Here is a 25770-nt window from a genome sequence, read left to right on the forward strand (position 1 = left end):
CACCTGTCCCAGGTAATAAACTGTATCCCATGCCCACTAGGATAAATGGCTATTTTGCAGTTGATGAGGTTTTTTTAGGCTTTTTTGGAGTTGATGGCTATTACCGCAAGCACATTTCTTTCAACAGCCATTTTGCCCTCTCTGAAATGTTTTAAATTATCATTTCTCTGTAACCAATACCAATTCTATTACTAAAACATTATTTTTATGAAATATCTGCATTAAGAGAAATGTTGCGACCTATGTCAGTAGGATGGAGAAGCCCTATATAGTATCCTAACAACAGCTTTATTACTATGATCTATACCTTATATCAGGATGATAAAAGTTCCCTGTATAATTACAGTTCCTTAACGTTGCATGTGCAGCATAGTGATTCCATAGTAATAAATTTCTGTTGTACAATTCCATTATTAGAGGAAAATCTTCTGTGAGGAGAAGGGGAGAGAGCGAAGTTTGGAACATTTTTCTTGTGACAGCTGTTGCTGTCCTGTTGCCTGTGCAAGCACCATTACTGGTCCTTGTAAACACAACGTGCACATACTCATCTGGCTTCAGTGCTCAGGCTTAAAGTCTCCCTAGCCCTCATTCATAAAAATGTTACTGACTTTTTACACCCAAACCTGAGCACATGTGTAATTTAAGCATAAAGTAATCCCTTTAACCTCAAGTTCAACACAGTTTAAATTCCACATTGTGCACAGTTAGTGTTCTGGTTGCGGGACACACAGTCAATCTGAAGAGCAAAATTTTATTACTTTCTTCCTGAATGAGTAGAGTTAGATTTTATTCACAAGTTGTTACTGATGTATATAAAGATAAGGAATGAAAAATAAGATAGACTGTGAATTCAAGAACATAAAATACTTACAGTATCATAATCTTGTGTGAAGGATTTTTACTTAAAAAGAGGCATTTGTTTCAGTAAGTGTGGTCAAAAATTGGTGAAAAGGGAAGAGCATGCAACTTCTTTATTCATTGCATCACTATTTCCATTCCCCTAAATGGAAGACATTATGGGGGACATGCTTTATTAACCCTGCCTTCTTTTTCTGTCCTGATGACTGGGATTGTGAGCACTGCTGGGAAAATGTCTGAGAAGAATAGGTCCCGGCTGTGGTGTTTGGTGGTAGTATCCTGCATGAAAGTTTTGACACCCCTCCATGAATTTATTTTTGCAAAGCAACATCATGCAAACCGGATTGGCGAAGAGGCAGTTTCAGGCACAAATCCCTTGCACTATCATAAATGGAGAGACCATAAATGTTATGATGGATGCTCAAAGGCAGTTTAATGTAGCACTGGAGAAAATAGAAGCCATTACTACTGGAAGAGCTCCAGTTATGACAGAGAAAATAAATGGTGCTGTTACAAGAGATGTACTGACAACAAAATACCTGCTGGCTGGGGAAGAGAGGAGCAGAGCACAGTACAGCTACCTACAGGCAATTACCCGTTACCTGAAGTAATGTTTATTTTTAATTTAAATCTGACATGGATAGTATTTCTTATATGCACTGCTTGATAAAATGACATGATCCAATCTGATGGAAGTTTTAGACTTAATTATACTTGTACTTAGGAACTACCCAATCTCTGCCACTGTTCAGATTCATGTCTTAACATTTCACTGTGCTATAGGCACTGCATAGGAGAGGGGATGAAGTTAGCTTTTTATGTCTTAATTCTTGATAACCCTGTGAGGGACAGTCCAGTTTCATTAGTAAATGATGACAGGACAGGTGAAGGACAGTTGATCAAGCCTTCACATCCCTGATGGACTTTATGGGAAGAGGCCTTCTTGCACCACATAGACAAAGCTGCTGCTCAACTGAAATGTTTTTCAGTCCTCTGGGAGCCTATAGCATTCATTTTTTGTTGTTGTTGCCAAGGGCTCAGGCACACTATCTAGCATAAACCTCAGTGAAAGAGGTTCAAGCTCACCAGTGTAACTCTACAACCAAGGCAGCTCAGCACCTGTGCAGGGAGGGTTATAGTTGTGCAGCTAACAAATAGTAAACTGTTGTGCTGCCAGCGCTCAAGTCACATTCAATCTTGTGTAGCATTCCTAAACAAAACTACATTTATTTTCAAACTACCCAATGAAACATTGCACATCTTTCATCCTTCTATCTCCTGCATGGTTTTGCATGGGAGGAGTTGAGGTCACAGCTACAGAAGTGGGTACAGAACATCCTTACATATCTTTCTTGAAGTCACCTAGTAAAGAGGTCTTTCTACAGAAAATAAATGAAGCAACATTTTGAGCTTTCAAATTCACTGGAGTTAGTTGCGGCCTGTAAAAATTTTATTTCCCATGAAAGTTGGGTCAGACTCAGGGGGATATGCAGACATATGATGGACTCCGGTGCTGAACAGACAGTGTTATGAATCAGCCTCATAGATAGATAGATAGATGCAAGATCATAGATAGATACAAGAAAATAATGCTGTTCATTTCAAATAAACTGTGTGTCAGTGTATTACTGTCCAGAAGAGTTGTGTGCAACCTGCAAATGGGTTCTTGCTGTACAATGCCAGTGAGTAATTGTGAGAATTGACTTGAAACTCTCACACATTACTCTCTAAAATGCATTGCTACATGACCGATTGGAAAAAGATTAATTGTAAACTAGAATTGGGAAGACCCTTTTATACTATTTAAAGTGGGGTTTTTTTGCATGAAGTACCAGCAGGACTTTATATTTTTCATGTAACTGGCTCATGGATCAGGCTAGCTGAAGGCTAGTATTGCTGCCGTAATATTTTGCTCAGGATACATTTCACTGCACGTGGAATATTGTCATTCCACCAGATGACTGCAGCAGGTAGTAAATAAGCTCATGAAGCTGATGCAGCACAAACTTTCTTTCATTCTCACACTTTTGATAGTGTTTGAGAAGGACTTGGGATTCACCATGCTGCAGACGCACAGGCCTCTCTCAGGGCATGCCATGAGCAGCAGAAGTGCGAGTTTCCTGCTCTTCCTGACTTCCTAGAGCTGACCTCCAGGGACTGCACCCTACGGTGACAAGATAAACCCCCATCTTCAGTCCTGGACTCGTCCGCAGTGACTACCAGCAAGGGCACTAATTAATGGCACTTTGACTGTGCGAAACCTGGCAATTGCATATATGGCCGTTGTACAGTAATGAGTTCTAGCCTACTGCCAGCCCGGGCCAAATCTGCACTGGTGACCTGGCAATGAAAAGGCTCTGTAGCCCGTTACCAATTCTGAAATAATTCAGGGCTTTGATAACTCTTGCATTTTTATTGGCAGCTGTTCAGTACTTCCTCCTCAGAGCTGCTGTCTCAGTGATTTAACCTTGAGTATACATTAAAGCCTCGTGGGGATGCCATTATGTACAGGATTTGGAATTTAGGATTTGACTGAATCAGATCTGATGCTCTCGGAGTGCTTTCCCTGATGCTCAACCGCTCTTCTTCCCTGCCTCAGCCTTTTCCCTTTTTAGAGGCTCCTGCTTAATGGGTCTTGGCTCAGGATTTCTTTTAATCTCTTGTGCTTTTGTGTTTTTCCTGTCAGTGTGTGACATATTCCTGTCTTTCAGGTTTTGAATAAACAGCATGGCATTCTTGCAGTTTCATGCCTTTTGTTTAGGGTAGGAAAGATACATGCAGAAAGCTTATTGAAAAATTCCAGCTTTGGACACATCTGTTTTGCATGACTTCATGCCTGTGGACTTTCAGTGCTGAAGGATCTGTGTAGTAACGAACTTCAGTTTCCTGGATTAGAGGTAAACAAATAAGGGACAGTTCTCAGTTTTCAAAAATACCCTGCTAAATGGAAACCAAAGCAACTCTTACTGAATGTGCAGAGATGCAGCTTTAGTGCACATGCCATTCTCAGAGCCTGGCCAAGGAGCAGCATGAGTTTAACTAAACCCCTGGGTCATTTCATTGTTGCCATTCAAAATTCTGTGGATTATAGTGAGATTTACACCACCCTGGCACAGCTGTTACTTCAGGAAGTGTATGAAGCAACCCTTGATAATTCGAAGAACAAGGAGAAAAGGTAGGAAGAGGGTTTGACTAACCAAGACCAAGTGTCCTCAGAGCCTTCATATCAACCCAGAACCTGATGGCTGGGCCCTGTAGCAAAAACTTCTCCCTTTACATCTGCTGGATCCGGAGGGGAAGATAGAGCCTTTCCACCCGTTCAAGAAGAATGGAGGAGAGATTGCAGGGAATTCAGAGTGTGAACAGATTTCACCTTTATCACATGCTCGAAAGTCACAGATTGATGCCAAAGGTGGTGGGACCAAGGATGTTACCCTTTTGAAAAACTGAGTAGCAATGCACTCTGCTTTTTCAGACGGACATCTGATTGTTAGAGCTTGGGAATTTTTTCAGTGTCACTCTGTCATGTTGTAAGAAGAGGAAGGACTAAAAGAAGAAAGATGTAGAATATAAAGTTAATAAGCTATTTTAAAAAATCAAGTCTGCCCTCCATTTGTCACTCACTGGTAGTTTGCTGAAGCAAGAAGTGCAGGATAGAATCAAACACCAAGTGCCAGAATGGTTAGGAGTGACTTCAGGCTGAATATTCAGCCTTGGGAATTATCTTTATGCTTTGCTCAGAGTGCTAAGTCACTTAAAGCCCAGATTATAATCTCTGTTCTTTTTGGGAGTGTGTGCTACCTCTTTAGGCTCCTTCTTTGTGTAAAGGAATTGGCTGAAATTGCTGCTTAATTTACTTTTTCTTTCTTTGCTTTATAGTTTTGTAAATATTGTTAACTATCTTTTTTGCTATTTTTGAGGAATACCATTGGCACAATCTATGTATTTTCTAGAATTATTTGGAGACCTAAACTGCTGTAAGCTAGCAGATAATTAGAAAGGATTTTTAATTCGAACTAACACTTTTTCTCAATGGAGCACAGCTTCAGTTCACTTTTACCACCAGCAGATGGTAGCATTCTTGCACAAGTTATCTGTTTGTACTGCAGTGTAAAACAAAGCTTTCTGAATAATATTTTCTGTATGTTCTGAAGCTTCTGGAAGTTTTTTAAAGTTGTCATAGACATACAGTGATTGATCCTTATGAGTACATTTTCAGCATAAGAACCAAGTGTGCTTCAGCTGTGAGAGACCCTGTTTAATATTTAATAATACAGAACAAGTCGTATTTGCTGAACATGACAGGCAGGATTTGTTTTGTGTTTCTAGGCAAGGAGTTGGAGAAGGAGTTTTTACTGTGTAGCAGGAAGACTGACTCTGTGAGCATCTTCTCTTCAGTGCAGGCAGCTTATGACATGCTAAGATAAAACGCCATCACAGAACTAGGCGAGTCTGGCTACAACTGTATCAGCTTGGACAAGGGGAATCTGTGTCAGAGTATAAATTTAGTATTTCTTCTTCTTTGCCATCAAGAAACAGAGTCACCATAAGAAGCACATCTGAGGAAAAGTGTCTTTACCCAGGATAAAACACGCAGCATGTTAATCCTCATAGTCAGTCTCTGCTGTGGCTCTGGTGAGTAGTGGACCAGGCTCACACGGCTGAACGGGGAACGCCGTGCAGAGGTGGTGATCCTGCTGTTTTCTCCATCATGGTCCATGCCTGCTTCTCCCCACCCCGCTGCCTTGCGTGGTGTGCTTCTCCGCTCCAGCAGAGTCCTGGGCTTAGCAACATCTAAGCACAGTCTGTGCTCGGCTGTAAACAGGCTATCATGGCGTTTCATATTTGACATCTTTCTTGTCTGGAATCCCTTTCTAGCCATTCCCTGTTGTGCTGTTATGCCCCTTATTGCACGTGGGGATGAGGTAGGATTTGTTTATTTTGGTGCAGAAGTAGTAGCAGTGACCTCAGCAGCATTAAAGGAAAATCACTTCCCTAGAGCATGGTGCGTGAGACAGTCAGATATGCTGATCTCGTGGTATCACCCGTGTAAGAGCTGATGAGATTACTGTTACGGGTTTGCACTGAGTGCAGGCTTGATTAAGTCAGAACACGTACTCTGTTCGAGCGCCGGCTGGGGATGAAAGTGAAAGCTTTATGGAGCGTTGGATCGAGTTTTTGGCAGCACCGTGTGTAGTGTGAAGGTGTAGAGGAACAGACAGAGTCTTACCATGTTGTAGGGAGAGTGTCTGACTGCAAACTTAACTGTCACTAAATTATTTTCTTTTTTTCCTCAGGACAGTTTTGACTGGGCTTCTTGAAGAACAACTGTTTTAGGACATTTTTCTGTAGAATAGCCTAAAATGAGGATATGCCACCTAGTGGAAGTTAAAGCCACGTTGAGGGCTCTTCCTTCTTCCTTCTTGCTCCCCCTCACAGGCTCCAGATTAAAGTGTGTTTACTTCCCAGCACCAGTTTGAGAAGATACAAGGATAGGGGGTCAAGGTTCTTAAAGAGCTTTTCCATGGAGTGGATTTATGTATTACATTTTATTAGATGCTTCTTTACACAGTAGCTTCACCTACTTGCATTCAGGTGATGCTGTTACTTTTGAAAATAATTACATTTTAACTAAAACAGTGGCATAGCCTGATTAGTGATTTTATTTCCCTTTTAATATAGGAGGATATGGTCTCAGATATTAATTTGTCAGTGACTATCAGTAGAAGAGCAATGTGGGTTAGAATCTGAAATGAGAAGAGTTGCATCAAGGATTAATTGGCCCCTGCTTTGTCTTTTCCAAATGCAAATGGTGTCTTTTCTGTTTTCTTCTTGCATAATAAAGCAACTGATATTCCCTCTTAGGAGCACCCCTTACTTGGGCAGCCATTTTTTGTTCTGCATCCCTGCCGGACTAATGAATTCATGTCTTCTATACTGACCGGTTCACAGAAACAGAACAGGTGAGAAACAGTGCTGTGCCTTGCAAGGCTTTATGCAATGCAGATAAAGTAAATCAGCTGGGAAGTGGAAATGGTCAAAAGAACTTCCTTGGTCCAAATAGAATAAGATTCTGCATTGTCACCTAAGGGCTGGAAGTTAAAATACATTTGATATAGATAAAGTGAAAGAATAGCCCCATCTGAAGTTATTTTATGACTGTCAAGTGTGTCTGCAATTCAGAAGAGGTTGGGATAATATGTTTATGGTGCTTTTTTGGTTTTTTTTTGTTTTTTTTGTTGTTGTTGTTTGTTTGTTTGTTTTTTAACCTAGGCACACAAATTACATTATATTGTGGCTCAGTACTGTAGGCCCAGTTGTGGGTCTAAATCTGCCCCTGAGTTACGCAAAACTAGCACCTGAGCAGAATACAACTGCTGATTCAGTTGAAAGGTAAGAGAAAATGAAATCACCTTTTTTCCCTCCCATCCACCTATGAAATTAAAAAGATCAGATGGATAACTGGCAAAAACATAATCTTCTCCTTTGGAGCTCTTGGTTCAGTTTGTTTATGACTCACCTTTTGATATTTTGCTTACATGGCTGCCTTATTGCCTTACTTACTTTGCAATGAAAATTTGCACTGAGAGAGAGGTACTTGGCACATTGCTGACACGCTTCATGACTGTCAGAAGGTCCCTGATGTCCTGGGGTCCTTCTCAGCTGTGTAAAAGCATTTTATGGTGGTTCCTCCAGCACATGGTTGGTGGTGTGATCTAGCATAACTCTGCTATAATGATTTTAATTTCATCTCTTCTCTTTTTTCTGTTTGATGTCTCCACTTCAGACATCTGAGCTGAAGGACAGATGATGGTTAGTTGTCATAAACCTACTGCAGACTTTCCTATGGATGAATTCGAAGAAAAGAATCCTTCCTGACTGGTAAGCAATGCAGTGTGGAGAGATGGCTGCTCATGGCTCTTTCTCTGGCAAGAACTTGCCTGGTTACAGTGGAAGACCTAGGAGCTGGCTGCAGTTGTGACAACAACTCTCAAGCACCACCAAGACCTGAACTCCCTTGCGATTGCATTGACCCCTTGAAGTCACTCATTTCCTACCTCTGTTTTACTGCAGTTATGGCCTTAGTAACACTGCACACAAATGCACAAGCCTATGGTTCCTTGATACAGAGTTGAGATGCTCGGTTTGGATCTACTAAACGTACCTACTAAAAACCATTTCTCTAGAAAATCTGCACCACCTGTGAAGATATGTACAGAAAATACTTGTAGGATGTGGTTTAAGCTTGTGGCAATCAGTGTGTGGGCTGAGACTACTTCGCCTAGGGACCACCTTCTCCACCACAGCCTGATGCATAGACCATTCTCAGGTTCTACACCACACACAGAATATCCTAATGCAAGGACTGAATAATACTTTGCTGAGAATATTTTGTGTACATCACTCCCTGTACATCACTCTTCAGGGAACAGACAGGATCAGGATTGTAGACAAACAGAATGCATAGAGCCTACATCTGACTAAGCATGTACAGTTCTAGAGTTCAGGGTGCCTCATGCTATCGTATCAGAACATCTGGCTTTTCTGTGCTTCACTGCCTCCAAAGGAGGCTTTGCCATAGCCTGTGGGAGTTACTGTTGTAGTCAATTAGTATTTCTCATTGTACTAGTAGGTTTTCACAAGTTTGGTCCCTATCCTGCAGTCTTTATGCAAGCCTCCCCTGACAGCTGTTGAATTTTGGGTGGGTAGGAATTGCATAGTAGTGCAATCAGTGAAAAACAGACTAGAAGTAACTTCCATACAAGTCATCTTGGATTCCTCCCAATCACATTTTATTTGCAGCATAAACCAGACCACAAGTCCTGAGCTGTTGAGATGGAATTACAGATTTTACTTTATATGTTCAGCAATATGTCACTTGCATCCAGAGTCCAACGTATGCCACATCAGAGCTGGAAATATGAAATGCATCAGGTTTCAGATTCTGGGTTTTCAGATATTTTGATTGGTTGCATATTTTTAACTTACATCATATGTTATTGGTGGGTTGAAATACAGTGTAGGCTTTAAAATTCAGTTGGTGCAGAATTTTGCCAGCCATTTGGAATTAATAATCAAAGCACATAATGTATCCCATTCTGCATAATAACAACCTGAAAAGCCATTTTTCCATGTAAGATTTATAAAATACGGCTTTCTGTTCATGTACCATGACAGTAGCTACATTGTCTTTTTTAACACTTTTGGTAACATATGCTTGATAATTGCATTCATAGCCCATTTTCACATTTAAGGGAGACTTACACAGGAGGAAAAACAAAAAGTAGATAACAGTAGTTTTAAGAGCTGTTAAATGTTCATCCCTGCTCTGTGATCTTCATTTGTGATACACTAGAACAGAGTAAAAGCAACTGGCCCTCCTCAGCTGCCCTGCATTGCTAAGCAGCTCTCTGTCAGCTTCCCCTGCCTCTATCCAGCATATTGGCACACTCACACTGTGCTGGCTAGCCCTTGGGACCTTTATTCCCGGTATAACTTAGAACTGGCCTCAGGTAGGTTTATTTAAACCGAGGTCTGAATTAGCTCCTGCTGACCTTAGCATCAGGGAAGTGGAAAGGATTGATGGAGTTGTTCCCTCTAAATCATCAGCACTGAATGCTGCATCAGTGTATCTGAGGATCAGTTATGCTCATTTTCCGAGAGCATCACAGATGTTACCTGGTACTGCACTGAGGGCTGAATATACAGAAGAAATTCCACTTTTAAACAATAGAAATAATAAAATGCAATCCTCAATACACAGTGGCTTTGGAATAACTTATAGCTGAAATGCTGGTTTTAGTGTTCTCATATACTGGACAAGAGCTGTTCCTTCATAAAGGAGAAGAAAAGAGCCTGGAGCAACTTGGAGTATTATTTTCAGTACTAGTTTTTAGACCTTGAGAAGATTCAACTACTAAGATGCTGCTGTGCAAAATTTATAAGCATAGTTTCATAGGCATTTCTTGGAGACCAGCTCTTCTGTTTCTGTCTTGGAAGCAGAAACTGTGGTACAACAGTATTATTCATAGTAGGATTTGGCCAGTTGGGTTTCTTCAGTATAGGCAAGACTTCTTATTGCAAGTCTGTGAGATGTCATTGCTGTACACAGAACGTCAGCGTCTCACCCGTGTGACACTGTACATCAGACAGTGTAACTTAGAGGTTGTAATTACACGCGAATGAAAACAAATATGAAGTAAGCCTGGGGGAGTATACTCCAGTCACTTTCTCCTCTCCATCAGCCTTCCATTGACCTTAATCTTCTCTTCTTTTTTTCAAGAATTACAAGAAAAGTGGAATTAGTATGTAAATAAGAAATAAATATTTTTCTTTTACATGGGGGAATTCTCAACGCCCATTACTTTCTACCTTAATTTATCATTTGTAAACAAAATTGAGTATTGTTTGGACAGGGCATTGCACATTGTACTAGACTTAAGATTTCCTCTGTCAGAGATGACCCTAGGCACTTGCACGCAGCGGGGTACTGCTTTGTCAATGTCCTGACAGTCACACTCGAACTCCTAGATGTCCTCTCCCAGCAATCACTCTACCTCCTAGATATCTTATAACCATACATTCAAGTGGCTGGACACTCAAGTTGTTCCCAGTTTCTGAAGCTGTCTCTGTCTTGCTTCCTTCCTGCTGATAACCCCCCTCCAAATTCCTCTTCAGTGCCTCTACCCTGTTCCCACAGCTACTGAGACGCGATGATAATAATGGGGAGCATGAAATGGATAAGCAAACCGACAGTTCCCCTGCCCTGCTACAATTCTTAACCATCTTAACACCATAAACAACGAAGCAACAGAGCAGTGTCATCGTCAGTGTCAATGTTTCCCTGAAATTTGTCCAGAATACCACTAGACAAAAATTCAGCTCAGTTAATACAAATACACTAAGCTTAGATTGAGAAACAAATACAGGATAACATAAATATTTGGGATCAAGGAGAGAGATAATCCTGTTTAGATATCTACTTTCTAATGGCTAATTTCCCGTTTACATCTGTGCCTTAATGACTTACAGGATATTTTGCACAGAATGTTTATGTACAAATACCTTATTTTATTTCAAAATCAAGTTAATTGCAGCACTATTTTGTAATTTTATTTAGCGAATCTATTGAAGATTCTTAGATCTGAACTTGGGGTTTGGCTACATACGTTATCTGAAGTCTTGCAGTCTACCAAAAAGAAAATTTCCAGTTCCGAACAGTTTTGTAAATTTGCTCAGTCGTTCATCCTTGCTAATCTGGGAAGACATATCGAGGACCATTGCTTCTGGGGACTTCTTTTTAAGAGAACTGATTCATACCTGCCCTTGGTTACAAGAACCAGCAAGAAGAATGAATTTTGTGTGTTCAACTAAGCCAAAAATATGTTTTTCTTTGGAATGCAATTGCTACCTACATAATCCCTCATTTATGTCAGCATGATCAGGTTAGAATTTAACCCCCATATGATCTGCCAGAGGTTTGTAGTTGGTTGGTTTTGGTTAGTAAAAGAAACATTCCTTTGGTCAAATTGCATGCTTGTTTTCACAACAATAAATGTTGAGCTAGTTAATTAGAGCTGAGTATAGTGAAGTAATCAATATCAATTCTTGTTGCAACTCTATGAATTTCAGCAAAGTAACTTTTTTTTTTTTCCCATTTGCTATGTCTATGGTTTAATGAGTTTGTTTGGACATCTATATTTATATTGCGTAGCATTTCAGTTCCAGCACAAAGGAAAAACGATTGCTCTTTCCTCTGAACTGTAAAGTTACAACTATTGCCTCCAAAATACTCTTTTCTAGAGAACAGTGTATGTATGACTATCTGTGCATATTTTTAGTAACATATAGGCTTTTAAAAGTGTTTCAGAGAGTTTAGAACATTTCTTAGCAATGTTCTTACCATCTAGAATAAAAAAAAGTGTATCTGAAGTTCATAGCTGCAAAACTGCCATGTCAAGTAGCTGCAGCTTTAATTCCTAAATTTAAAAATCCAGGCTGATACAGAGGCATGCTAGGAGAGTAGCCCCGAAGAGAGTAACCATGTATTGAGTGCTTGGGAAGAATTAGGAAGGTGTCACACCTGTTATCTTTATGTCCTAGATTTCATTAGAGTCTTAAAAAAAGCTGCACCACAAGGAAGCTTTCACTTCACCACTTGAGAGCTTGTTGTTACTGTCACCTACTGAAGATGAATTTCAACTTAAGGTGATAGAGGGTTTTACTGCTGTGTTTGAAAAGAGAGTGGTTTTACAGAGCCTTGCCTTGAGTACCTTTTTCCTCAACCCTGTTAGAAAACAACGTGTTTTCCTGTAGTACTATTTTTCGGTAATGTTGTTAGTACAGCACACTGGAAGTGGTAGCCCTGTCTAAAGCGATTAGGCTGCATGCTTTGTGCACTGCTGGGTTCAGCAGCCGTGCACTGTTAGCCTCAGCAGCAGAGGCCAGATACTATGCAGGTGCTTCCTTTCCCCACCTTTGTTGCTGCCCAGGATTAGCCTCTAGATAGAGAAGAATGCCAATAAGGAGATTTTCACCAGCAGTCATCTGCATCACCAGGAACAATCCCTGATGTCTCTTTTCAAATACATCACCTTAAAATGCAGAAGCCGGTCTTAATGATTTTTGTTTCTGCTGAGCAAGCGCCGCAGTTGATGCCACTCCACTTCCAGGGGCAGGTGGAGCCCACAGCAGGGGAGAACACGGGCTGAGCATAGGTGGAAAAAGATTTGGCAAACTGTGGAAATGAACTAATCCTTCTTTCCTTTGCACCTGATCCAAATCAAAATCCCAAACTGAATTTTGGTGGATTCCAGCCAGGCCTTACTCTGCCAAGCATTGATTGCCTCTCCAGGGTTTGTAAAGTTCATTCTCCTGCATCCAGCAGTCAGGTATTGTTAGCTTCATATGATTAGCTAAGTCTTTTAATATTTACACATGCTTTGCTAATGAATTAGAAACACAGACTGCTTGTATCTATTGCATGAGTTCACCTCTTCTCTGATCTCTGTGGATTCCCTTCCGCTATGGAGGATTTGGGTTGTGTAACACATAGTTTCAATGCTTCTTTATTAGGCTTAAAACCCCTCATCACCTGGTGATGAGGTTTGGCTTGGCTCATCTTCCTTTGACTGCTTTCTACAGTGTACAGATCACACAAGTTATTCCTGGGCGGTGACAGAATCCACAGACACATTTGCTAGAAGAATCCTGGTGCCCAAGTGTTGACTAGGTGTTATGTGCTGAACATGCTTGTAAAACAAATAATAAAATGCAACTCAAAATGTGCAACTAGCTTTAATAATGTCATGCTTTACTTGTTCTGCTCCCAGTTCTGTGCATTCTCCTACTCCTGGTAACTATTATTATCCCTTCACCTTAATGGCAGTCTCACTTCTGCTACATTGCAAGAAGTTTAAAAAACACCCAAAACAAGCCCCTAATTCAACCAAACCTGTAAAATGTATAAATGCTTGATGGAATAATAAGCACCTGTGTTCTTCTCTTCCATGTTTTTGATCAAACAAGATTTCAGGTGAATTTACTCTATAAGCTCTTGTGCTTCTGTGTAGCATCTAGGCACCATTTAGGTACGCAAAGGCAATAAGGTGGTAAGTGTCCTATTTTCCTACCAGGAACTCACTGAATCAGTTAAAAGCTAACTTTCCCATTTTGAAGGTTTCCTTTGTTAAAGTCTATCTAAACAATTTACACCTTTGTCCTAGTTTTGGCTGGAACAGAGTTAATTTTCTTCCTCATAGCTGCTGTAGTGCTGTGTTTTAGATTTAGGATGAGAATAATATTGATAACACGCTGATGTTTTGGCTGTCGCTAAGTGGTATTTACGCTGGTCAAGGGCTTTTCAGCTCCCCATGCTCTGCCGGGCGCACAAGAAGCTGGGAGGGGGCACAGCCAGGACAGCTGACCCCAACTGGCCCAAGGGCTATTCCATACCATATGGCGTCATGGGCAGTATAGAAACTGGGGAGAGCTGGCTGGGGGGTAGCGATCGCTGCTCGGGGAGTGGCTGGGTGTCAGTCAGCGGGTGGTGAGCGGTTGCATTGTGCATCACTTGTTTTGTACATTCTGTTATTGTTGTCATTGTTTTATCTTCCTCTGCGGTCCTATTAAACTGTTGTTATCTCAACCCACGGGTTTTCTCACTTTTACCCTTCAGATTGTCTTCCCTGTCCCACCACGGGGGAGTGAGCAGCGGCTGTGCGGGGCTTGGTTGCCGGCTGGGGTTAAACCACAATAGCCTTTTGTTTCCACTTTTCCCTCGTTGTACTGATAGCAACATCTAGTGGCAAGGTTACTTCATGACAATGCCCTACTTTCGGGAACTCATCTAGCTCCATTTACCTCCGGGTAAATCTTCATCTCCTCTATTGCCAGATTGACTTTAGAATTTGAAAAGAATGTGAAGGGCGAGGACTTTGATAGTCCTCTTCGCTGGCTGCAGTAAAATCCTTTTCTTCAGAGGGGTATCGCTGGCAGCCCTGGTGATCATCTTTGCTACCTCAGAAAAGCAGGTCAAAATAACAAAACCAAACAGACTCAGTTTGCTGTAATAACAAAACCAAAGCTGCTGATTTTCTTCATTGAAGTAACGTTATCTCTTGTAGAAACTGAGCTGGAATCCTAACAGCAGCAGTTGTGTAGGATAACATTTGCATACATAAGACCTTGATTTTTAGATTAAACGAGCTGACTGGGATCTGTCTTTTCCACCAGAACTGCTGTCAGATCTGCGAGCTCTGAGTCTTGGTTCAGTGTTCAGGTTTGCTCATCCACTAGCTTCCAGTCTTATTGTAAACAAGGATCACCTGGAAAAAATTGGTGACATTCTAGCTGTTTTGCATGTAATTGTGTACCTGATTTCTCTCACGTGTGTATCCTGCAGTTGGTTCGATGCATATTATTAGTAAATACAGCCGTACCAATGGCAGCCAATGCTTTCAATGGCTGTCTACTCACACTGTTCTGCTCCTAGATGGAGGCTGGGTGTCCGAGACTTTGTGGTAGAATACGTATGCATCTCTACTATGTGCTACCTCTGATTACTGCGTATGTATTCCAAGTTTCACAGAAGCATTAGGCAGAGCCACAGCAGACATGATAAGGACCTATCTGGGATTTCTGGGATACAGTAGCATGGTTGAAGTTACTGTGCATAAACAGTAGCTTTGATTCAGTGAAGCTGTAAGAACAACTGGGCAGATGTAGAAGACCCTCAAAATCTACCCACATAATATTTTGTGTGAAAAGAGAACACATCCAGAACGTGCATATGGTTGAAAGAAAAAAATTACAAGCGGTTAACCCTCTGCTATCCAAGAAAACAGGAGGGTGAAGAAACCAGAAAGCACAGTGAAAAACACGGCGATGTTGGGTACCGCGGGGATAGCTGATGGCATGGTCTGCCCAACCTCTTCACCTGTGCTCCGACGTGCTCGTTGACTGATGTACGCTACAGGTACTGTGCGTTTACCCTGTGCCCAAGATTAGTCAAGGAGTTAAGGCCTTGCTCTGAAAATCGTAAGGGGTATTTAAGTCAGGTTCCCACAGAGGGAGTCTTAATTCTGGAACTGCAGAGAGCAGCTTTTCCAAAGTTCTCCCATAAAGCGGGGAAGGGGCTGCAGCAAAAGCCATTTTCATTGCGACTGGGGCTGCTGCACTTACTTACAAGGATAAGGGAAACGCAAGTTCAACATTGCTTCTGTGCCTGAACAAGGATTTGAATCCAAATCTCACGGATTCCCAGATGACTAAGCTACAAAATACCCAGTAGCAGAGATTCTCAATCTGTTCTTAAATTTTACTCCATTTTCGTGTAAGTTAATGAATACTAATTGAAGCAGAGCCTTTTGGGTGAACACACAGATGAATTGTCATTATAATGAGGGAATGGTTTACACTCTAACTTCAGCCAAATAAATATTTTGAGGTTTTATTGCATAAAATAGCTCTAACACAAAACAAAGAACCCAGTGCTCCGCTATAAGCTTTGTGCAAAATGTACTTTCAAGGGGGCAAATTCAAGATAAAATGTGTGAGTGCAAGTATCAACAGAACAGAAGATCTGGCAATGATTTAAAGGCTGATACAGAGGGACATGTTGGCTTCTTGGTTGATGTTCTGTTCTATAATTCTGTATTGGTTCTGGCATCCACATTTTAAAGTGATGTTGAAAACCTGGACAATACAGAGAAAAATGATTGAAGATACAAACTGATGAAATACTTCAGTTTTTCAAATAGCCTGATTATGGTGCAGAGATCTTTGAAAAGTAAAAAAAAAATCCAACTATTTGGAAGTGGTTTTAATGTAGCAAAGAAAGCCAAAAAGCCCTAATCAAAGACACATTCCAGCCAGTAACACAGGAGTTAAATAAAAACAGCTGGAATGCACTAAAAGAAACAGGTGTCTTCAGATCAGGCAGACTTGCTCAAGTCCAACTAGTTAGACTTAATTTGCACTTAAGGTGAGAGCAACTGGGTGAAGTTCTATGGGCTGAGCAGGACAGAGATGAGATGAGGTAAATGGTTTAATAATCCCTTCAGGACCTAAATCTGGTGAGTTGTGTGTCAGGTGCCATTGCCCATCTTCACACTAGAAACTAGAACTGCTGTCGTTATTTGAATACCATGAATAAATACTATTTTCAACATTTATAGTGACCAGTTTTGATTTGAGGAAGGATGTTTTCCAAAACGTGCATTAAAATTCATGCAATTTCTCCTCCCAACTTGCTTGAGGGGATGTTTTGATTCCTGATGAATTTAATAGTCACAGAGAAACATTAGGGATTTTTTTGGCCAGACCTAGCAGTAAGAAATTTCATTTCAGTTCCTATGGGAAGAGTTTTATGACCGACACAATGACTGAAGAGAAAATTCCAGCTGCAGTAGACAGCAGTCTGTTTCTCTTCTAAAAAAGATTGAGTCTGTAATTAAGTTCTGGATTGTGTAGTATTTGTTACAGTTAATACAAACATCTCTCAAACAGTATATACACTCAGCCACTGAACAGATAGGCAAAAACAAGGAAGTAATACATAATACCTCAGGCTTTGGGAAAAAAAAAAAACACAACCAACCACCTTCACATAGTTATGTAAAAACTGAAAAAAGCTGAAAAAGCTGTAAAGCAATTGATCTTTCTTTGTACAGCAGTGGTATTTTGTAAAACTGGAATTACCTCTTTTAAAAAAAAATAAAATATTGAATGACTAGCGAAAGATCACAGTAGATCTAACCGATAAAAGATCTAATCTTGCCACCTGACAATCTTTTCATCCTAACAGTTACATTCCATCTGCAAGTGCTGGACTAACAGCCAAAAAGAAATAGCCACTCCAGACCTTTACTGACCGAGAACAAGGAAACATAACTTTACTGCAGGATGTGGCAGTAAACTTGTTATTCCCCCAGCCCCTTCCACTGCAGAAGCCATCCCTAATGAGACACCAATTCGTGATGATGCAGGTCCCTGGGGATCATTAAGGCTGTGACACCAAAGCAATAGTTAGCCCACTTTCACTTTTGGTGCGCACAGCACATGTCAGCTGTACTGGACCATGCGTGCCAGGGTGACAGAGCACTCCAGCCTTCCTAAACTGTGTGGGTCACGGAGCAAACACTGGAGACCTTTCACTTTTACAACGCAGCCTACTTCCTTAGGTCAGAGCCCCAAGGAGCTGTTAAATGTCATACTTGGACCCAAGCTTCAGAGTCTTTACAGTTCTGCGCAACCATCAGCGTTAACAGTCCAGAAATTGTTTCACGGGGCTCGGTTCATGACAGCTTTCAGGAAGAAGGGCTTATCCCTTCTGTCCCTCAGGAAGAGGGGACAGAAGGGTTTATGAGGGGATGAAGACCTCAGAGGGATCTCTCAGTCCATCCTGACAGCAGGACAGCCTCTGCTCTAGGTATTAAGCTGAAGAAGCCTTCATGAAGGCACTGGCCATCAGGGATGGTCCACAAGCACTAAAACACGCTTCAACTCTATGAAGTAAACCTCTGAAATTCCCGGCAAGACAGCTGTGTTGCCCCACACAACACAAGGGTAAATTTGGAAATGCAGTGCTTTTCAGGCTCACCTGCTGGTTATAAAGGTGCTCTGGCTACCTCCTCTCATTCAACAGCACAGCATTTCTTACAGAAGGAAAAGCCAGCTGCAGACAACAAAAAAGACAGCACGCCCCAGCGCTTCTGAGGTATGTCAGTTGCAGGTACACATTAAAAAATCGTAAGCCTTAAATAACAACCATAGACATTTTTCCAATCAAAAGTTTTATTGACATTCCTAGCAAATTAACCTAAATTTATGATCTTGGTCTCTCCTTCTTGCCCTTGTATAAGGCCAACAGAGAAACATTGGCTACTTTGACAACCTTGAAGCGAACTCCAGGAATGTCACCAACAGCGTGACCCTTCCGACCGAAACCAGCAACCAGAACTTCATCATTTTCCTGCAATGAAAGACCATGTAGTTACAAAGCCATAAATGTTAAGCCTGTACATACAAATAGGTAACATTAGGAAGTCTAGGGTGTGGCTCAAATTTGAAGAAAGAGTAGAAATACTGAAGGCTACTGATAGATATACATTAACAAAGGGCAATTATCCCCTTAAGTGTTTTGGAGAAAGGAAACAAAAGCAGAGATGTCATTTCGCTTGCAGCAGCACAGCTGAGAACTGGCTTTGCTAAGGGAGGAGAAAGTACAAAAACATCTCACATTTTTTGTCTGCCTCTGCCACTACAGCTTTAAGATACTGCAGAATGCCACGAACCCTTGGTCTAACCACCCCCTAAACCCATCAATTATGTGTTCCTTTACTTTGATATTCAACTTTTTGTAGATTGCTTCTTGAAAATTACCTCAATGAAGTTCAGGCAGCCATCATTAGGAACAAAAGCTGTTATTTTTTTGCCGTTCTTAATCAGCTGGACTCTAACACATTTCCTGATGGCAGAGTTGGGCTGTTTAGCTTCTACTCCACTAAAATGGAAGCACATGGAAATAAATTAGCAAAAATCCATTTGATGAACTAGCAGATATCCCTTACACCACCACAAATTACTCTGTTACTTTGTACTAAGTGCAAGTTGCATTTGTACTTCAAAAACCTATTTATCTATTTAGAGCTACTCAATATATAAAAGCCCAGTTCCTAAGCTGAGTAAAAACTGAATATTCATTACCTACAGACACATACTAATTCATTAAATAAGGGGGGGGGGAGAGAGAAACACCTTGGAGCCCTGGCAGTGTCCCAATGAAGATTATAAATTATGAAAGGAAGAAGAAAGGCCAGAAGACAAGTAGAGGGGATCTTTGACACAAGGTACACAAAATCCCCCCCCCCCCCCCCCAATGCTAAACTGAGCTAAGTGGTATTTTTATTCTTTTTCTTCTAAGTAAGCAGAATTTTTAAAGTGACGCATGCATGAGGAAACAACACCTTTCAGCACAGCCACACGGAACAATAACCACGTTTTCAATCCCGCATATAGAAGCTAAAAGAAACGCGGCCATGTTACAGGCAGCAAAACCTCTCACGTCCTTATCGAACAAATAGCTTAGCGGTGCTTCTTTCCTGAGCTCCCTCTCAAAGGCCTCATTTTCCGCGGGACTCTCCAGGGCAGCCAGACGCCCCACGCCGGGAGTCCGGCACGGGGGGGGGTGCTCGCCCCGCGACCCGCCCGCGCTGCCCCCCGCACCCCACGGCGGCGGCACTCGGCGGGGCTCTACCCACACTTTCTCCAGGACGATGCCCTTGGCGTGGGAGGCGCCGCCGAAGGGGTTGGCCTTCAGCGCCGTGCCCAGGTGAGCCTTCTTGTACTGCTTGTCGTGCCACTTCTGGTCGCGGCGGTGGCTGCGGAGCTTCCGGGCCGTGCGGAGCCCTCGGCACTTCCCTGCCGAACAAGGGCGGGGAGGGATGAGGGGGATGAGGAGGATGAGGGGGCCGCTCCCGCCGCCGCACCCCCCCCGCCCTCCGGGCCCGGGCGGCGACCCAGCGGCGTGCCGCCACCCCCGGCTGCGTGCGTGGGGACGGGGCAATGGCGGGGGCGCCGCTGCCGTGCGGCCGGGAAAGCCCAGAGCCGGCGGCAGGCTCGCGGGGCAGGGTGGGGAGACCGCTACGGAGCTCCCCGCGCTGCCCCCGCCGCCGGTACCCCGCCCGGCCCGGCCCGGCCCCCGCCACGGCACTCACCCATCCTCCTGCGGCGGCTGCCGAGCGCGAAAGAGCGAGACCTGCCCACGCCCCGCCGCCTAACTGCGGACGCGAGGCCCCGCCGCGGGCTGCCCGCGCCGCGCCTGACTGAAACTCCCGCCCGGCACCGGGTGGTGCGGCCCGACCCGGCCCCGCCGGGGCGGGAGGAGCGGAGGTAGGGCGGTCGGCTCCCGCGGCGGGTAGCGGCAGCTCGGTATCGGCGGCGGTTCGTCCCCGGTTTTAACTTGTTTAATCTGGCTTTTCTGGGAGTTACCGACCTCGGTAGGGAGGGGGGCGGGCACGGAGCGCAGCGCGTCGGCCGCCTCCCCGCGGTGAGGCAGCGAAAGGAAGCTGCCGCTTCTCTGAGGAAACGGAAGGAACGCCGAGGTGCGAAGGACGCTGAGGTTCAGGTTGTCTTCACGGAACGGCGCTGGTGCGGCCCGTCCCCCTCGCATCAGGGATGCTTGCAGTGCTTTCCGTGGTGAAGAGAAAGGGAGGATGCCTCCCGCCCTCGGCACAGGCATGGAGCAGTCTGAGGAGTGGGGAGGGCATGGCGGCATCGCCCTCCTTCTGCGTGGGGTGGCCTCGGCCGCAGCTTGGGGCCCCTTTCTTCTCCCGCAGCGTTCTTGGGGCTCACCAAGGCCCTCGGTTCCTCTGCATCCTCATCGGACGCATGCAGCGGGCGCCTGCCGAGCTGCTCACAACGCGAGCAACAGCAGGAATCTCACGTGTATGGTGTATTTAGGGTGAGTGAGGAAGATACCAAGGAACTCTGATGGTAGCTGAAACAGGATTTCTCACTCCCAACTTTTGACTTGAATACCTCTGTTGCCCCTAAGTCTTCCAGTGGATCTACACCAGAGTAAAACCTGTAACAGAAACAAGCATTTATTAATTTTGAAAGCTACCGTTTGTCCATACTGCCAGACTCCAGCAATCTGCAGATGCCAACTGAACAGGCACAGCTGCCTCATGCAAGCAACCCACCCCCTAAAGGAAGAAGTCATGAACATGCACTTCCCTTCTTGGGATTGCTGTGAAGGGGCAGCAACTATATCTAAATGTAGTTTTATTAACACAACTTGTGTTTGCAGCTTAAATAGAAAATAACCTACTTTGTTTATGCAGGACTGTTTTTACATTCAATCTGGGTAGAATAAATAACCAAAAGCATTAAATAAATAATAAAAACATCAAAAAAAACAATAAATGAAAACCAGAAAACCTAGCTACAGTTTCAGAAGCAAACAGATTACTATTATAAAAATCAACTCTTTAGAATATGCAATTCCAATGTGGAGAATGCAATCGCTGTTTGGTAATTTTAAGAAGAGGGAAGTTAATCTTGCAAAAAAGCTACAGCTTTGTTTTACAGTCTTACGACTATTGGGAATACTTCAAAGCTGACTAGGAAGGAAATTGATGAATAAATAAAATGAATATACTGAAACTACAGCATTTGGTGCACAGATATTCACTAAGACGTTAAGATCTAGGAAAGAGATGATTTGAGATGATGCTACAGTAGGTTTTGCTGTTTCTTTTTAAACTTTAGTAGGACTTCGGGACAATTCTGTTATGACGGTTTTTCTTCATTTTACCATGTTCTTCAAAATTAGTATTGTTTGTTTGATCCAAAACCAGGGAGAAGTGCTGAGGCTTAGTGTCATCCATTGCAAAAATGTTTACTCAGACATGTCGCCCAGTGTTTAATGACATGCAGAGGATATGTTTGTATATACAAACCATTTATTATGGCACAGAAAAGCACACAAATTATCAAATTAAAATGTTCATTAGTACTCTAGCTTGCACAAAAGGAACTTATGTCCTTGGTCTCTCCTTCTTGCCCTTGTACAAGGCCAACAGAGAAACAGTGGCTACTCTGACAACCTTGAACTCCATGAATGTTGCCAACAGGGCGGCCCTTCCAACAAAACTTTGTCATTTTCCTAGAATGTAGCGCGAACCAGCCTGTTAACAATATGATTTAATTGAAACAACAAATAAGAATAAAGTCAAGCAAGGATAACAACCAAGACTCGCTTTGGTACCTTTACACGCACCTGTACAGTGGAGTAGCTGCACCCTGAGTCTGCTGAAATAGCCTCAAGTTGGAAAATCTGGGATCAACGATTTCACAGTCTGTGTTTAGTAACCAGCAGAACACAGTAGTTCTACACTCCTCCCAAAGCATAGGGTGAGTAACATTACTATTTCTGTGCGGTTATACCGGGTCAGTTAACTGGACTGTTTTTGGATGCAGGTTATTTACCTCGATGAAGTTCAGGCAACCACTGTTGGGAACAAGGGCCATTATTTTCCTGCCGTTCTGGATCAGCTGGATGCTAACACGTTGCCGGCTGGCAGAGTTGGGCTGCTTCGCTTCCGTGGGTCCGTTTGACAGAGAAGCAGCCGGACACCGAGCAGCAGTTTCTTCACATGGGGCAGCCCCACGGTCAGTCCCTGCTGGCACCCTGGTACTCAAAGTGCCGGGCATGGATGCGGCCCTGTCCCTGACGCTTCTGGCCTCACCAGGTGCCTCACCGGGCTCTGCAGAGGCATGCTTGCAAAGGCGGCCACAAGACCCAGCTCTCATGGGGTCCTTCCTCTCCCTGGCTAGGTGATTTTGCAGTGAAATATCCCAAAGTAGTAACTCTGTTGGAAACAGTGGCCCGGGTGGAAAGCTGCCCGGTGTTGGCAGCTGGGTGGAAACAGGTTGTTTTCTGTGGAGACTGCCAGCACTGTTACATAAGCTCTTCTAAAATTAAACGTTTCGGTTGGCCGAGCAGATAAATCCACCCAAAATCCCACAATTTATCTTAAAACTCCCGGTATAATCTGATCTCCAGTGTTCACTGTGAAATCTGATTTCTGACGTGCTGCAGAGCTGTAAAACGAAAGCCTGAGCTGGAGGGGGTCAGGGGCCGACCTCTCTGCAGACGGTCCCTCGCTCCCCGGCCTTCATGCCCCGCGTCCCCGCCGCCCCTAACCCAGGCCCAGGCCCAGGCCCCGGGCCCGACCCGGCGGCAGCCGCGCTCCGCAGGGGCAGATGGGGCGGGGAACTACAACTCCCGTCGTCCCTGGCGCCGCCGCCATTTTGGGCCCGTTGGGGCGCGTCCGAGGTGCGGCCTGCCGTCTCTGCAACCGGCCGCTCCCGCCCCCCGGCAGCTTCCTTAGCGCAGCGCCGTCTGCCAGTGTCTGAAATGCGTTCAGTGTTTCCTCATGCGCCTCTTCGAGCAGGGAGAACAACAGAAAGGAGGTTGCAGAAAAAACGGAGGGAGGATTAGGGCTTTGACCACCTTGTCTGGTACCTCAGATTCTGTGGCTTTCTCTGACTTGAACGGCAAGTACTTTACAAAACACTGATGGGTGTAAACCAAACAAACCAGACCCTTTGGCTACCACAGTTATATTCTCAGTGTTGGGACCTCCTTCCACAGTGGTGGACCTACCTTGTAACGCAGACTGAGCTTTTTTGTGTGTGTTTTTTGTGTGGTGTCCCCTCACCCCCCTGAAGGTTGACGAGGAATCAGAAGCTTCATTCTTGATCCAGTCTCCGTTCAGACCAGCTGCGGTAGGGCCTGGAGTCTGTGTGGAGATTTCTTGGGGTAGGATGGCATCCTTTGGGGTTGTTAGGAAAGGTGCAAACAGTAGAAAGGGGGCAGGAAAGCAACTTGTAACAGGATGAATTTTTGCATCATCCCAACCTGTGTGGTGGAGATGAAGGCTGAAAGGCCTGCAGGCAAATTAGTTGTCAGAGAGAGGATTTTGCTGGAACTGAGACAAGCTTTTTCTATATATTAAGGCCAATTTTTTGTCCATGCTTCTCTTGCATTGTCAGTGCATTGTGAATATATCTGAATCAGAGGAACAATGCATGTCTCAAAGTAAGAAAATAGTAATGATACATTAAGTGCTAGTACCTTGTACAGTGGCTGATGCCTCATGCTTTGGTTGAGACATGTTATTCTAGAAGGCTGCTCAGTTCATGGTGACCTGGTATGTCATCTGAAGGTAACTATAAACTGTGTTGAAAATAGGTTGTGCCATTGTCTGCCTGAGGAGATGTTAGCCAAACAGATAAATTACCCATGTTTAAAATTATGTCTGCACTCTTATTCATTGCATGCAAACCCAGTGTGTGTATAACCATTGTGGCATCAGGCAGAACAGCTGTCATCTCGGGGTCTCCATCAATGTTTAAGTAATCATCCTGTTTGACAGGGGGTTTGCTGGACTGTGGTGACACATTCAGGGATGTGTGGCATGCCAGCAGTATCAACTGTTTAACCTATCAGTCTCTGATTGTTTGCTTCACAAACCTCACAAAATTGTGAACCTTTACGCTGAATGTAATTGCCAGCTGCTTTCTTAACTACCTTTTCTGTGAGGTAGATCCAAAAAAAGAGCAATGTTTAAAGTACAGTAAGATCTCCTGCTGTGCCTCCTGCCTGGCAGTGGAAATGTCTGAACTGCCATGATACTAAGTAAAAAACAACTAAGTGGTAGCTGCTTTATCATCAAAGGACGAGTTTTGCATGAAGAGTAATCAGGAGCAAAAAACTTAGTACCAGAGGGGAAAAAAAGATAATAAATAGCAGTTTAATTCTCTTACTTAGAATACTGGCCACTTTTAGCCCACCACAGCCCATCTTACAGGATGTAAACAAAACTGTTGACTTCCCATTGACCTTGTCCCGCAGGAGGTTCATCGGATGCCTTTGTGGAGTTGAATGTGACCTTGTGTGTTCCATAAAACAGTGTGTGGGCTTTGCCCATGATCTTCTGTTCACCTTTTGTCCACTGTGTATGTAGGTAGGTGAAGCACGTGGCCGAACAAGCTTTGTTTGGTTGATTTCAACATAAAACAGGCAAATGTACGACAGTGATCCGTCAACTGAATTGGAAGATCTCACCTAGTCTTGCCCTTGTCAGGACTACTGCATGTAAGGCTCCATTCAAGTTTTCTTTTTAAACTCAGTAATGCAGAGATGGTGGTTTTGTCATCATGCTTCACCAGAATTAAGTAAATGCTTGGGGTGACTTCTTTGCTTTCAGTGGACCTCATTTCTTTTTAGATACCATGTGAGTCTGTTTACGCTTGAACCTCATAAAAAAGCGACATTTTTAACAACTGTATCAAATGTTTAATGTTACTGTCGTTGTTGTTGTTATTATTCTTAGCAAGAGGTAAGGAAAGACTTTTCTTCATGCTCTTTGCTTCTACCATTATTTCAGATTGTGCTGGTTTCGTCTGGGATAGTTAATTTTCTTGCTAGTAGCTGGTATAGTGCTGTGTTTTGGATTTAGAATGAGAATAATATTAATAACACGCTGATGTTTTGGCTGTCGCTAAGTGGTGCTTACACTGGTCAAGGACTTTTCAGCTTCCCATGCTCTGCTGGGCACACGAGAAGCTGGGAAGGGGCACAGCCAGGATAGTTGATCCAAACTGGCCAAAGGGCTATTCCATACCATGATGCCATACATATGGCGTCATGTTCAGTATAGAAACTGGGGGGAGTTGGCCGGGGGGCAGTGATCGCTGCTCGGCGTCTGGCTGTGTGTCGGTCAGCAGGTGGTGAGCTGTTGTATCACTTGTTTGTCTGTCCCGTCCTGCCCCCCCTGCCCCTTGTTCCCCTCTCTCTCTCTCTCTCTCTCTCATTGTTTTCCTTCTCATTGCAATTTATTA

The 25770-nt window shown here is 43.5% G+C and overlaps 3 protein-coding genes across 10 annotated transcripts in view; 2 read left to right on the top strand and 1 right to left on the bottom strand.

Annotated features, from left to right (window-relative positions):
• ATG10 (autophagy related 10) overlaps window positions 1–10200 on the top strand; it is an 84672-nt gene extending 74472 nt beyond the window's left edge. For all 5 annotated transcript variants that reach the window (XM_075526310.1, XM_075526307.1, XM_075526309.1 and 2 more), the window contains 3 exons: window positions 6724–6821; window positions 7132–7251; window positions 7646–10200. In XM_075526310.1, the coding sequence (XP_075382425.1) occupies window positions 6724–6821; window positions 7132–7251; window positions 7646–7658 (231 nt within the window). In that variant the 3' untranslated portion in view covers window positions 7659–10200. The remainder of the gene's footprint in view (window positions 1–6723; window positions 6822–7131; window positions 7252–7645) is intronic.
• LOC142421559 (V-type proton ATPase subunit S1-like protein) overlaps window positions 7676–25770 on the top strand; it is a 38259-nt gene continuing 20164 nt past the window's right edge. The window contains exons 1-2 of one of the 4 annotated variants that reach the window (XM_075526306.1): window positions 23214–23403; window positions 24770–24893. In XM_075526306.1, the coding sequence (XP_075382421.1) occupies window positions 24856–24893 (38 nt within the window). In that variant the 5' untranslated portion in view covers window positions 23214–23403; window positions 24770–24855. Of the gene's footprint in view, window positions 7741–23213; window positions 25025–25770 lie in introns of those variants that run through there. The other 3 variants (XM_075526305.1, XM_075526301.1, XM_075526302.1) reach the window with 3 other exon arrangements.
• RPS23 (ribosomal protein S23) lies at window positions 18136–20232 on the bottom strand. Its single transcript, XM_075527299.1, has 4 exons — window positions 20076–20232; window positions 19620–19779; window positions 18742–18862; window positions 18136–18331 (listed from the first exon to the last, which is right to left on the bottom strand). The coding sequence occupies exons 1-4, from the start codon at window positions 20077–20079 to the stop codon at window positions 18185–18187; spliced, it is 432 nt and encodes a 143-aa protein (XP_075383414.1). The 5' UTR covers window positions 20080–20232; the 3' UTR covers window positions 18136–18184.

This window comes from Mycteria americana, chromosome Z (genome assembly GCF_035582795.1).
Source record: "Mycteria americana isolate JAX WOST 10 ecotype Jacksonville Zoo and Gardens chromosome Z, USCA_MyAme_1.0, whole genome shotgun sequence".
Classification (NCBI taxonomy): domain Eukaryota; kingdom Metazoa; phylum Chordata; class Aves; order Ciconiiformes; family Ciconiidae; genus Mycteria; species Mycteria americana.